Source organism: Austrofundulus limnaeus, unplaced genomic scaffold (assembly GCF_001266775.1).
Source record: "Austrofundulus limnaeus strain Quisiro unplaced genomic scaffold, Austrofundulus_limnaeus-1.0 Scaffold57, whole genome shotgun sequence".
NCBI classification, from domain to species: domain Eukaryota; kingdom Metazoa; phylum Chordata; class Actinopteri; order Cyprinodontiformes; family Rivulidae; genus Austrofundulus; species Austrofundulus limnaeus.
This window is the reverse complement of record NW_013952459.1, coordinates 911,309-925,706: the sequence shown is the minus strand read 5'-3', so window position 1 is coordinate 925,706 and position 14,398 is coordinate 911,309. Positions and strand designations below refer to the sequence as shown.

At 37.6% G+C, this 14,398-nt stretch overlaps 1 protein-coding gene and 1 long non-coding RNA gene across 2 annotated transcripts in view; one reads left to right on the top strand and one right to left on the bottom strand.

Annotated features, from left to right (window-relative positions):
* Positions 1-2,600, bottom strand: part of LOC106518205 (uncharacterized) — an 8,080-nt gene extending 5,480 nt beyond the window's left edge. The window contains exons 1-2 of the long non-coding RNA XR_001310286.1: positions 2,081-2,600; positions 1,079-1,141 (exon numbers count right to left, since the gene is read on the bottom strand). This is a non-coding gene — a long non-coding RNA (uncharacterized LOC106518205). The remainder of the gene's footprint in view (positions 1-1,078; positions 1,142-2,080) is intronic.
* A 6,369-nt stretch (positions 2,601-8,969) lies between these two features.
* Positions 8,970-14,398, top strand: part of tmem38b (transmembrane protein 38B) — a 13,169-nt gene continuing 7,740 nt past the window's right edge. The window contains exon 1 of the mRNA XM_014009362.1: positions 8,970-9,772. Within this exon, the coding sequence (XP_013864816.1) occupies positions 9,655-9,772 (118 nt within the window). The 5' untranslated portion in view covers positions 8,970-9,654. The remainder of the gene's footprint in view (positions 9,773-14,398) is intronic.

The window sequence follows — 14,398 nt, the reverse complement described above, 5'->3', positions numbered from 1 at the left end:
GTGTGTGTGTGTGTGTGTGTGTGTGTGTGTGTGAGTCACTGGGAAGGAGGCTAAGCTAAGAAGCTAACCAGAAATCGCGTGTGCTGTAAACAACCCTAATGAGAGGAGAAAAAGTACCGAGCCAAACAAGATGACTGTAAGTGAGAGCTGCTGCTTCAGACAAATTTATTTTAATTTGGAAGCCTTATCAACACAGACTGGCTTCATTCACTTCCTCCACTGCCGTATGCTAAAATAACTAGCAGACACTGCGCAGAACATCGACGTAGTTCAAACCTCTTCTTTCTGTTCTCTGATTGACCCAGGTAAAATAAACTACAAGAGACACTGCGCAGAAAATCAATGTTCTGTTCTCTGATTGGCCCGGCTAAAAATCTGCCACTAAGACGGAGCAGTGAAGGGATACTAGAATTGAGTGGAACTAAGGCAAGGGCCAGGCTAGTTATCAGCCTTAACAACAATAATTATATCGGATATCGATATCAGCTGAAATTTTCATATAGGTGCATCCCTACACAAAATCTGTATTTAGTAAAATGTAGAATATGTTGTTATTTTAATTGTCCATGGCTATTTGATTAGGTTTTGGTTGCATTTTCAGTGTAATTGGTTAGATTTTGGGATTTAATGCTACTTGTTTAGGTTTGGGCGTCGAAGCACTTGGTAATGATTTAGGAAAACAAAATGATTGTTTGATGTTTGTGTCATGATTACCACCTGGAGAGACTTAGCAAAGGTGAGTTTGATGTTTGTTGCACATTTCCGTAGGACAAAACTGCGGAATTTTTGTCTATTATTACTATTCCTGAATTGAATGCCTTTATTAAAGACAAATCATTGGATTAGTGAAGCTGTTTTTAGGTAATATTACATCGTATTATACTAAATATTTTACGTCAGGTTTTGGTTTTGTTAGTGAGAGGTCTGGTCTCTCAGAGTCACACAGACAGACACAGACAGACACAAGCACAGACTGGATGGTATAAATCAACAGGATTTCCGCCCCCCACCCCCCACCCTAACTACCCCTGACTGACAAAAATAGTCATAGTTTCTGTCAGGGTATTTCATCACCCACCTCTTCATCCAACGACGTGGCGCGGTTTCACCAGAAAAAGGGCAACACCCAGTTTTGGTTCTCCTGAAATTATATGGTGAATTATACCAGAGAAGAAAAAAATATATACAAGAAGTTTTTTTTTATGTTTGTTTTTTACGATGGTTTGGTTTGGATTTTTAATTTAGAAGCTGCTCTTCTACCTGTACTGTACACAATGCATGCTGTTGGGGTCTCGTTTTGTTTGTGTTGTGTTATACTTTAAAATAGAACAACTTGAAGATTTTTTTTGTGACACACAAAAGTATTTTCATCTTTTTCAGTTCCTGCTTGCATGCAAAAAAAACAAACAAACTGCCAACTGTATCCATAAAAGAGAAGGAAGTAAAGATTAAATCTTCAGAAAGTTTCACTTTTAGAAGTGAATTATTTTACCTCTGAAAACAGTTTTTCCCCTAAGTCACAATACGTTAACATAAATATACATTAAACGTAAAAGCTGGACTCGCCTTGCCAAATACATAAGCATTGCTTGCAAAGTTTAAGAAAATAATGAGCTTAAACTTAAGCATTTATTAACTGATCAGTCTGTGCCAATGTCTTCAAATAATAATTATCATCAAGACCTCCGCTGTGCAATCACAGAGGGCACATTAAGGCAGACTCGGTGTTGCTTAGACTAAGCCATCATTTGGTACTCGTGTAATCAGAGACTAAAATAATGTGTTTGGAGCTTGACTTCTAATTTACCACAGAATGACGCAAGCCACATGACTCCCTGCATAGTTGTGTGGTCAGAATGACACAAACGCACACGCCCCAGCACGCACACACTTAGAGATACAGTACATAAATTTGGGTGCATTTTTGTGTATAAATTGTGTGTGTGCGGTTGGACGATGAGAGCTCTGTGGAAACGTCTTGGGGGTGAGAAGTTTTCCCAGCCATACCCGAAGGCAGCCGATGGCCCACATTCGTTTAGCTCCCTGAGGAAGGAAACGACAAGCTGACTCAGAGACTGACCTCCTCTGTGTGCAATCCTCTGCCGGCCGTCTTCTCCCATTCGTCACACTTCCAAGTTGTTTGAGTCATTTCAAGCACTTTACAGCAAAGAGGCAAGTAACTAAAACGGTCTGCCACCTTTGTATAAGCACTTTTAAAATGACCTCTGGAGGACAGTACTGGCGTTAATGAAGCGAGGAGCTGCATTCATGAGGGAAAAAAAGCTAAAGAAGCCTCAGCCCCTTGCAGACGACACTTTGAACCTGAGTTATGTTCTCACATCTGTGTCATGCGTGAAATGACCAAAGTGCTCCAGAGATGCTGGGGGTAGTCACAGAGATGAGTTGGTGAGTATGCGTGAAACTGGGGCAGTGAGTTGTATGCTATATTTTAACCCAGAGGTTCCCTAATTATTTCAGCTTTTCACCCACAAAATAACAGTACCAAAGACCCAGGCCTCCAATTATTTTTGGTTGACAAACTTTGGTATCAGGTCAAATCAGGTCAAACAAACAAGAACATAGTAACAATTATCATTATGCTATTTTTATCCATTTTACGTACACTAAACTGACTCTTTCTACAAAGGCAAAAGCCTGTAGTTAGTCTTTTTTAAATGTCTGAATCTTTTCAGGACCCTATTTTGATGTTCTGACCGCAAGTTTGAGAACCACTTCTCTAACCAGCTGTTGCACTGCTGGCTTCATATGTAAGATTATACGGTTAATTGGATAGCTTGATTGCTTTATGGGTGACTTGCAAAAAAAATGGGCTTTAAGAAAAGAATGGGTAAAGTGGGAAATGGGAAGAGTGTTATTTTCAGTTATTCATGTCATGGCAATTCTGGCTGCTATGAATTTTTTTTTTTTTGACTCTGAGACAGAAAAGACATCAGACTGTTCTATGGTCCATCTGTCTCTTCAAGTTTTGGATCTAAGGAGTTCCCCTGAGTACATCTGCCTTAAAGTTATTTTTAGAACATGTTTACAACACAAACAGGAAAGGTACCATCGCTTTGAAAAACAAAACAAAACAAAAAAAAAACCTGACGTGGGCCAAAAAAAGAAAAAAAAAAAACATTTAAGGCCAACATTTGAATTCAGTCCAACAGTTTTTCACTAAACAGAATTATCATGCGCATCGTGATTTGGCAGTAAAATTGTTGTCCCAAGCTAGACTCCTCCTACTGTCACGTGACTCTGACTCCACCCCCCTTTTCAGCTCAATTCAATACTTTTTATAAAGGTTATTTTCTAACATTCAGTAATAAAACAACATTTTAGTGACTTTTGTTAGTTTAACTCATTTTTAAAGTAAAAATTGCTGTCCTCTCAGGACTTTGTGCTTCAGATTAAACCATTTATTTTCTATACTTGCCTTGTCTCTCTTCCGTTCATCAGCAGTCAAAAGGGGGAGGGGCACCTGTCAAGTTAATTAGTTGACGAGAAGTGTCCTATATAGTTTTTTTCCCCAAGCTTTACATTGATTTCTAAACATGATAGCAAAATAGTTTTGCAGACTTACTCAGACATTTTATTTATGGTTTCAGTCAAAATATAAAGTTTTTTTTTATTGCATCTACTTCATATGTAATCAGACTTTTTGTTTGCACACTTTCCTGTTTGAGAAATATTTTGTTTAAACAGAAAGCTGCATCACAATCGTGCAATAGTAAGGTTACAAAATAGCTGAGATGAATACAAAACTTGCCATTTAAAGAAATACAGTTTGTGAATGTAGTTTGACAGCACATCCATTCAGCAGAAATATATTTTTATTAGGTGTTAAATACAAGAAAAAAAAAGGTTTGTTTTCTAATATGAAATTTTTTTTAATTTCCATGAAAGGACCAAATATCATGCTCATATGATTTATGTCTCCTAATTAGTACTTGCTCATTGTAGACTTTTCTAAATATGAATCGATAAAAACCAGATCAATAGTCCTTCAGTCTGCTGGTTTGAACTAACCGCAGTGACTTTCTGTGAGTCTGAGTGAGAGGAGGAGCTGGAACCTCTTTTGACCTCTATAGTCATTGTGAAGGCAGAACTTCTGTTTTTATAAAAACACCATTTAAAGAATAAAAGCAAGCGAGTCTCTGCGTGACAAACCATGTTTCGTCCTTTCTATCGACTGAGGAAGTTCCACCACGAGACTTAAGCATATGAGTGAAGTCACACCAGTTTATCTTTTTACAGAAAAATGGATAAAGCATCACAAGGCATCTTCAGAGATAAAGTTTTGGGTTTGTTGCTGTGATGTTGTTGCTATCTTATTTATTAACGATATTTTCTAAATATGAACCAAACAATAACTGTTTATGGGTTTATGTGATAGTACATCTAAAATGAAACAACCAACCAGGTAGCCTTGTATTGTTGTTACTCGGGTCGTGTTCTTTAAACAGGTGTTTCTCTGTGTGACTGGTTTTATGTTGCAGTCACTTGACCACAAAATGCCGCTGGTTATTTCAGAGCGTTTTGGAGCAAGTTTCTGTTTTAAGCTGCGTTGCTGGGGACTTACATGTGAAGGTGTCATGTGTCCTGACCTCAGTCACCAGTTTTGAGATAGATGTTGATGTAAACATCTCACAGGGACACTGGTTAAAATGGCCAATTTTCCTGTTTCGGCAAATCTCTAAAGGACATTGTCAGAAAAAAAGTCATTGATATGTTAATGACATTATTCGATCTGCACTGATTGTGTGGCTGCTGAGTCAGTATACACTAATGTTTTTTTTTTGTTTGTTTTTGTTTTTGAAATTTTTTGGTGGGCCTATGCTTTTTTGAAATCTCACTACTAGTGCGTATTGTACTATTTTAGACATTCATATATTGAAACATTTAGCTCAGGAGATCAGTACCAGGACTTTTAGGTTTTGTAACTGTTATGCTTTTCAAATTAGGGTTTTCATTTTCTTTTTTTTTTTTTTTTTCAAATATTTTCCCTATGGAACTATACTAAGATTTTTTTAAAATACTTCACAAATATTGTTCTATTTAAAATCCATTTCAGTGCTCTATTTTGTCTTCTTGCTTTTAGCAACTATTTAGCTATTTTTAACCTTTAGGCAATTTTTAGCATTTAGCTAACCCTTTTATGTTTTTAGCTCATGTTTTGCTGTTTTTGTGTTTATGTTGGCTTTTAGCTTCTTTTGGCTTTTTGTTTGCTTGTAGCTACATTTAGCTTTTAGCTATGTTTTTGTATTGATTTTAGCCTTTAGCTCAGGTTTTGTTGCTTTTAACTTGTGTATTGCTCATGTTAGTTTTTAGCTCCTTTTGGCTTTTAGTTTGCCTGTAACTACATTTAGTTTTTGACCAACCTCGTTATGTTTTTAGCTTTTAGCTGTTTTGATAGCTTCATGTTTTTGTACTTTTGGCTTATGCTCTTTGTTTCTTTTGGGTTTTAGCTGGTGTTCTGCCTTTTTTAAGCACAGTTTTATCTTCTTCAGGATATTTTAGCACTCAACATTCCGATTGACCTTTTTTTCTTTCAGTAAATGTAGTTTAACTAGCTACAGTTGTTATGATTGCTATAGAGGTTATTTGAGTTACTTGAACAATATCTTGTGTACTATAAAAAACAGAGATTGAGTTTTACTCAATTTTTTTCAGTCTTCTGTGGCTTATTGCTGCCCACTGTCTTGTCTTTGACTCTTTTCTTAAATTAAACTAAATCATTCTGTTGTATTTAATCTCTGTTTGATACCTGTTGAACCAGAACCAACACATCTGCTGTAAAGGTATACGGGTGTTTATAAGTAAACAAGTTTTTGTTTTGACCTCATTGACCTGACTTCTATCTGGGATCATGTCACAAAGTTTCAGTTGTTGCTGTGCAATTACTTTCAGGGGTGAAAGAGCATTCGTATGATTCCTAGACATGAGCAGAGAGGTTGTGTTAGTTTGCTTTTTATTGCATTTTTTTCCCCTTCGTGTGAATAGAAAATGACTAGAAAATAGATTCACAAGCCAAAACGTTGTGGTTTATTTTTGCCGCCAACACATTTTTTCACAAGTACAAAGTTATTGTCTACAAATTCCACGAGCATTTTATTTGCTTGACCTTCAATTGTTTGACGAATGCAAGAAAAGCTGTTCCTGTTCCAAGAAATACATCGGTGTGAAACTACTGGAACAACCGGGGCAATCTCATCTGGCCTCACCTCTGCCTAAAGTCCACAAGGAAGGCAGCAAATGTGCTGGAAACTTTAAGTCAAGTGAGGCTGACAGGCTCGACAGCTGAAGACAGATTTAAAGAGTTATTCTGAAAACCCCAGACTCAACTCTTGATTCTTTGAGATGCACCCCAAAAACCCAAGTAGATGGCTTCTGCTGTCAAAGATAAACAAGAGTTTAATCCTAAACCACTGTGACTATATGGTTTAAATATCTGATTGTGCCTGAAATGATGGTGCTCTCTTTTTAAAACATGAATTGTTCATATTAATTATTACAATTACACCTTAATGGGGCTTTTCACCTCATACTTAAACTAGAGGATCAGGTACCTTTTGTAGTAACTGCTTCACTCACTGGGCTCAAAAAAATAACAATAAAAAAAGATCAAAATATGGTCACTAGCTGCTTCTTGTCAATTACAGACTAATTTTAATAGTAGTTTCCCACAAGTAATCTTCTCGTTCTGATTTATTGTTTTTAATAAGGCAGCATGTGATGTGAAATTACTCCCCTGTTGACAGCTGCTGGTGATGGATGCATATTGTTCTATAATATCCAGAGATTATTGGGGGATAACAGTGGATTATTTTACAGATGGTCACACACGGCCACCTACTGGATACTAGATGACAGTACAAATTCTTCTAAAACGTTTAATTCTCACCAGTGTTGTGTTTTATCACTCTTATAATTTATAACATAAACATACACGTTGCAAAACATACTCAATTACAAAATTATAATCCGTTTTTAAATAATATGTAACTGAAATATCTACCAGTAGCATCTCCAGAAATGTTTTAATGTGGATATTTCTTTTTTAGATAGTTCATAGTATTTATAAAAGCACTATTAGTTGTCCTTATTCAGAGGGAACAGATATTAAGCTTTATATTTAATTTAACAAAAATCTACTTTTATATGGTAAACTAATTGCTTAAAACAATGCTTGTTTTTATGGAAGGTTCTAGTGGTTCTAGATCAGTAATTCATTTTATTAAGTGCTCACCACTGACTAGAATGTACTCAAAATAACATTTTATATTTCCTTCACACCTGTCCATCACCTCATCTCTTACCTGAGACACTCTGTCCTACCTGAGAGCTCTGACGAGGCGCACTGACCACACCAAATTGTTTATTTAAAAGTTGTAGAGTGACCGAAACGTTTAACCAGTTGAGCAGGCAGACCACGGGAAACCTCTCAGTCCTGTCAGTCCGGGTCTGCCCGCAGCTCTTTCAGCTCAGCTGTGTCTGGGTTACCACTTGCTGGTTGCTGTCGGGCGGACTGAACCAGTTTGCGCCTCTAAGAGGGGGAACCCCCATGTCCAATATGGTGTGGACAGTAAAATAAAGTTCATTCTCTCAGTTTATGTTATCAATATATTTGAAATAAATTACTACACCAATTAATTGAAGGGCCCATTTCATTTGGGAAAAGTAATTAAAAATAAAATCATGGGCCCCTCTCCCTTCTTGGGCCCTGGGTACTGAGGTCCACTTTCCCCCCACTTCCACGCTCATGACCAGCAATCAGCATGCCCAAGAACCAGGCCACCAAGATCCTCAACGTCTTGTCTCTGCATAAAACCTTAACCTCCAGCATACACTGGAATGGTTCACAGTAGGTCTGGGATTTGTCTTTGCCTCAAGCAAGTTCAACTATCTGGATGTCTTCTTCACAAGTGATGGCAGGATGGAGGCTGTTGTGGTGTAAAAAGAGCCTGTCTACACTCCAGCAATCACTTGTGGCCATTAGATACTGTATACACAAATACATGATACAAGCAGCTGAAATGGACTTCCTACCCAGGGTGGCCAGATCTGCCTTGGAGATAAGGTGACCAACATCTGGGAGTCAAGCTGCTGCTCCTTCACATCAAAAGGAGTCGTTCTGGTATCTGATTAGGATGCCTCCTGGGTGTCTCCATTGAGTTTTTCTGAGCACGTTCTTCTGGGAGGTGACCTTGTTGGAGAGATAATGGGTCTTTTCTGGCCTGGAAATGACTTGGGACCCCCCCAGGAGGAGCTGAAGAGAGTGGGAAAGATGTTTCTGCAGTTCCTGCCAGTGACACCACCAGTGTTGCATAAAGTACCACAAAGTGATACTTGAGTAAAAGTACAAGTATCTTACAAAAAAATACTTTGGTAAAAGTTAAAGTCTTCTTTAGGAATAGTACTTGAGTAAAAGTCATAAAGTATCTGATATTTTTGCACTTAAGTATTAAAAGTAAATACATTAATTTAAAATGAGTAGTTAGATTTTCCATGATAACATTTATTAGGAGGTGACCTCCCTCCAAAACAAATGCAGAAATGGCTATCTCGTAATTTAGGATGCACTAGTCTGTTTCATTTTAAATACATATATCAAGGCTGCCCAAACCTTTTACGCAAAATAAAAATCTATTTGAAAGCTGCAGCCAAATGCAAAAATATAGTTCATGAAATACAAATACTTCTTAAGTACAGTCCTTTTATTTTAATAATTATGTCCTGCTGGAGTGTGACATTTGTTTGTGTACAAACTAATACGGTATCAGAATTTTATGTATTTATACTTCTCATTCAACCACAATTAACTTCACTCTATCTAGGAGGCAAAATTTATATGGATAGTATTTATTTTTTACAATAACAAGCTGGAATGAAAAAATGGAAAAATGAAATAAAAGTAATCTTGCCTTTTTAAATATAAGGAGTAGAAAGTACAGATAATTKTGTGAAAATGTAAGAAGTAGGAGTAAAAAGTAGGYTGAAAAWTAATTACTCAAGTAAAGTACATATATCCAAAAATTTTCTTTAAGTATAGTAAAAAAAATACATGGATGGATGGATGGTGGCAAAATATGTGACATTATTAGCTGTAAACTGCATTATTACATTTCCAAGTCCAACTTGTGTCTTGCACAGTTGAAAATACTGTCTAACACAAATAAAAGTACACAATCACACACAAAACGTTTAATAAAAAAAAAGGAAGAAGAAACATTTAAACACAGAAAAATGCCCAAAGCACCAACAAATAAAGTGGGACTACTTGCTGTCCCATCACCTCCCTCTCGTTTGTGGCCCCGCCCACTGCATCCTCAGCATGGCGGAAGTGGAGCAGGAATTCCGCCAATGCACGCGGCGGTTGACAGTGACGGCTGATGACCAGCCCGTAGTAACACAGGGTTGTTGCCCAGTGACGAACTGTCATCCTCCACGTTAACTAGCCAGCTGTTAGTAGCTGTAGCTCGGCTCAAACACAGCTGTCGTGTCCCCCGCCTCCTTCGGCTTGAGTCGGACTTCACAGACCGTGGATGAAAGCTTTGATGCTCCGCCGTTGGACCGGTGGCTTTTTCCTCGTCTCCTCATCGGAATGAACTAGCAAAGCTGCCTGCTGTGGAGATAATAATAATAATAATAATAATGGATTTGCTCAGGATGATGGACGGGCTGTCTCACGGACTGGCAGACTTGTCCATGTTTCCTTACTTCGACATGGCGCACTATATCGTGTCAATGATGGCTCTGAGGGAGCAGCCAGGTAAGCAGGAAGTTCGAGTGGTTTGCGGAAGTGACAGCAGAAGTTAGGACTGTCAAAACTTGCAATTGCTGCACCTCGTTGAATGCCACGTAAACTACACACACATGCACGCACGCACGCATACACACACAAGTTATAAATACACTCAAAAAAACAACAACAGAGTTGTCATTCAACAGTAAATCAATCACAAAGTATTGCAACAAAATACACAACACAAAGGCCTCAGTGTACAATGATAATACCTACTATTTACCTTTTTTATTATGTACTATGTTTTATTATGTAGTATGACTGAATAAACTGTTTAAATTAAAATAAATTAATATATTTTGCTTTGGGGTATTTAATAACATTAGAAGTGGAATATATTTCATATAATGTGTAAGTTTTTTTATCAATGAAAAATAATTATTCAGACCTATTTAAATGAATTTGATAATAACCAGTCAGTTCATCCTTGTGGTTAAAATAATTGTTTTGTTTTAATAAAATTCAATAGCATTTCAGTGGCATTACAGAAATGAGTGCATTCACAGAGAAAATAGAAACATTTCGTTCCGTAACAATAAAAGTTATTAGATCTGCTACATAACGGTAAAGCAAAACACAGTTTTTTTTCCAAGTTAAATAGGTTATCATATTCTAGGGAGTTGTGCAGCAGTTCGACTGCTGGTGCATCGCAGATAAAACTGCCCTCCTTGATATTTATGTGCCCATCCAGCTGCTTCGTCAGCACTGCAGTCTTTTCCTCTGAGCTCCACTGCTGCTCAAGAAGCGAAGCATCGCCTTTGTGCTGCACATGTACATGTGCAGGGCAGAGAGTGTCATTTCAGAAAAGGCCAACATACTGTTAGAGAACAGCATATGGGATCAATCTTGTGCCAGCAGGAGTTGAATCTGAATGTGCATAATTTGAAATTGAATGCATTGGTTTGAAAATGAATTTTACTAAATTGAAACTGAATTTAAAGTTTTGAATTTGATCTAATTTGCTTTGAAACTGTATTTTGGTTTATTAAAAATTCAGTTTGACTACTTTCACGTTCAGTTCCAAAATTCAGATTTTTGTGTCACACATCCTGGTCCTTGAGAAAGCCAGGCAGAGTAATCAAACACAGATCCACAGATTTATGTTTCACTTTGGTGAAGTTTCCCTTCTGTAATGTAACAGAGTTGATGCAATCCACCGTAAAAGTGACAAAAACAGACAGTTATTTTATTGCAGTGATTAATTTGACCTATATGTAGAAAATGTTACATTTACATCACATCATGGATCACATATTGATCAGATGCTGCGGCTGACTGATCCATAATGTGACGTAAATGTAACATTTTCATCACATAGGTCTGTTTTTGTTACGGTGGATTGCATCAACTCTGTTAGAAGGGAAACTTCACAAAGTGAAACATAAATCTGTGGATCTGTGTTTGATTACTCAGCCTGGCTTTCTCAATGACCAGGATGTGTGACACAAAAATCAGAATTTTGGAACTGAACGTGAAAGTAGTCGAACTGAATTTTTAATAAACCAAAATACAGTTTCAAAGCAAATTAGATCAAATTCAAAACTTTAAATTCAGTTTCAATTGAGTAAAATTCATTTTCAAACCAATGCGTTCATTTTCAAATTATGCACATTCGGATTCAATCTGAGCAATTCAAATTCAATTCCTGCTGGTACAAGATTTATCACAGAGCTGCACAAGAAACATTAAGTAGCTCCAATAAAATCATCTGGCTGAGACGTGGCTTACCTGCTACAGATTCACTACTTTCTCTAAGATTTGAGAAAACGGATCAGTGTAAATTCAAGCTTTATTTAAAAAGCAGCACGTTAGAACAAAATTTATGTTTTGGTGTGCGCTTCGGGCCATGGTAGGAAGTTGTGCCACAGCTCTGTGTTCAACGTTCTGAACGTCGCTGTGGGGACAGTTGGACTTTAAACGGTCCCAGCAGGTCACTTTGAACGCACACAAACATTCAGATCCCAGCCGCGGCTCATTGTAGTCCCACTGCTACGAATCTATTTTTGAGCTTGACTTGCAAAGCATCTGAGCTGCTGGAACATTTTAACCCATTGTCCTCGACTCCTGGCATCTGACTGTCTGAGTGGGAGGGAAGATAGTTTTTTTTTTTAAATCTTGACAATAAAGAAAGAAGAAATAACAGATTTGAAGTTAGTACTAGTGTGACAACAAGAATCTCAGAAGTGTGCGAGAATCAATATCAATAAAACCAGAACATAAACCAACTTTTCTTCTTGCTTTCACTAAAAGGACCAGAATGCCACACACCCTGCCCTGTCTGTGCTCCTAAATCCTCTCTTTAATATTTTCCTTTAAAGTCCAGCGAGACTTTTTCACTAAGCTTGACCAAAAACAAATCAGTCTTTAAATGCACGTAGGAAACCATCCGACACAAATGCACACGCAGTCTTCTGGCTCAAGGTTTGGAGAGAGCTCCAGTGTTTATCTTATTAGGTAGCTATTTTTAACTCGAATCGCATGTTCTGCCACAAGGGGGTTGTTTAGGAAGCAGAAAAGGCAGAGATGTGGAGGAGGCACAATATGTTCAACAGCAGTTTTTGGTTTAAACCTCCGATAGTGAGTTATATTTTTGTATCATTCAGAGCAGCCTGTGAAGAGTTTGATAAGAAGGGAAGATTAAGAAGAGGAGGAGCCAAAAGAGGCAATAAAAGTCATGAGAGCTTAGTTTTTATTCAAATACTGTATACGCAGCTTGCCTTTACAAAAAAAATGTACCTCCGATTTATTTTTATTTATTTTTTGACTCCTGGTTGCAAAGTTTTTCTTCCTTGCTGCTGGAAGTTAAATATAAATATTTCGAACACATTTAGCTGTAAGTAGTTCAGGTTCAAAAGAAAAGCTACATAACACTGTTCTTGCACAAACTTTAGTCTTGAAAACCCAACATGGCAGCTTCCATACGTGTCCTGCAAAAACAGGAGGTGGGGTCTCTTGGTTTAGAAGTATAATACATGTTTATGGTTTTATAATACAGTATAGGAGTGTTAGTCGTGAAAAAAAAAAGAATTAGCCAGTGCTGTAGGACATATTGCAGCAGCAGTACAAGTTGCCTAGTTACTTTTTGACTTGCAAATGTGTCCTTCATGTGCAAAAGTAGGCGACAGGATGTCGAAAAAACATACTTGTAGTCCAGAGTGTCAATGTTTTCGCTGTCTTTATATCTCAGCAAAGAAATGTCAGCTAAGTGCTTTATTTCGTGAATAAATCCACCCTAAAATGTCTAGTCAGTCTGGCTAATGCATGCGAGATTTATTTGTGCAACAGAACTTAAAGCGATGAGAAAGGATTGTTGGTGTTTTGTGTGCAAACAATATGCTGCACTTTGAACCTGAGCCAGGGATTGCAGCCTGTTCAAGAACACCACTATGAAGCTTATACTGTGGAGGTTATCACAGGAGTAGAGGTTTTAATTCAGTTATGGAACTATACGGAACATTTTTAATCACTCGGCCTTATCTGACATAGTTTTCAGAACTTTCTGATGTTTTAACTGTTGCAGCTACTACTTAAAGGAGCCATATCATGCTTTTAAATCTCTTTTTCACATTTAAATCATTCAGTCGTGTCTATATGAAGTGGAACTGCAATGCTTTGGTCTGAATTCCTCCTTATTGTAACTCCACAAGCCCCTCTTTCACTCCTGTTCTAAGGTTCGTCTGAGCAACTCGTTTTGGTGCTGTCTCTTTAAATGCAAACGAGGCGCTTCGTCCCCGTTCAGCCATATGACTGACGGCGCAGAAACGTTTTATTTACAAATTGATTAAAAGTTTTAAAAAATGGAAGACTTGTCCATTCAGCTTCACATGTTGGAGCCAGAGTCTGACCCAGAGCCAGAGGAGAACGAAGACGACAAAACTATAAAACCCCAGATTTGCATAACTGGAATGACCTTATTTAGCAGTTCCACAGCAAATGGTTGGATGTTATTGTGCAAAAAAACATAACGGGGCATAAAGAAACTTTAATGGACTCAAAAATATGATCCAAACAGAACATAAAGATATCTACAGCAGCACCGGAACTAAATTAAACTTTTTTGCACTCCTAGAGACTCCAAGTACACAATAAGGGCAAAAAAAATCCCCTTTAAAATTGAAACATAAAATTTTAGTTTTTTTGAAGTTTCTTATATAAAAGTGACATTTAGTGCTTCAAGTGCTGTATTTATGTCTCACTTTGTATAGAAACCAAACTGTAACACACAGCCTGAGTGCTACAGATCTTACAACATTTGCTTCCTGCTATCCTTCGTGTCACTGAGCGTCACCCTGACCTCTCTCTCTCTGTCACCTCTGGCATGACTCTCTGACAGTGTCAGGATGCAGCCACATGCTGGACGCTCATGCCATGCTAGTATGACGCTACCGTCATGGGTTTCATGTGTCTGCTTTCTTTCTTACCTCATCACGATTGCGATTGTAGCCTATGAGGTAGAGCTGGGCGATATGATCAAAATTTTATATCACAGTATTTTCAACATTTTCACWGGTTTCACGGTATTTGACGGTATTTTTCTTTTCATCACAGCTCAGCTGATAATAAAATGTACAAACCCTGCTTATTGAGTTTTTT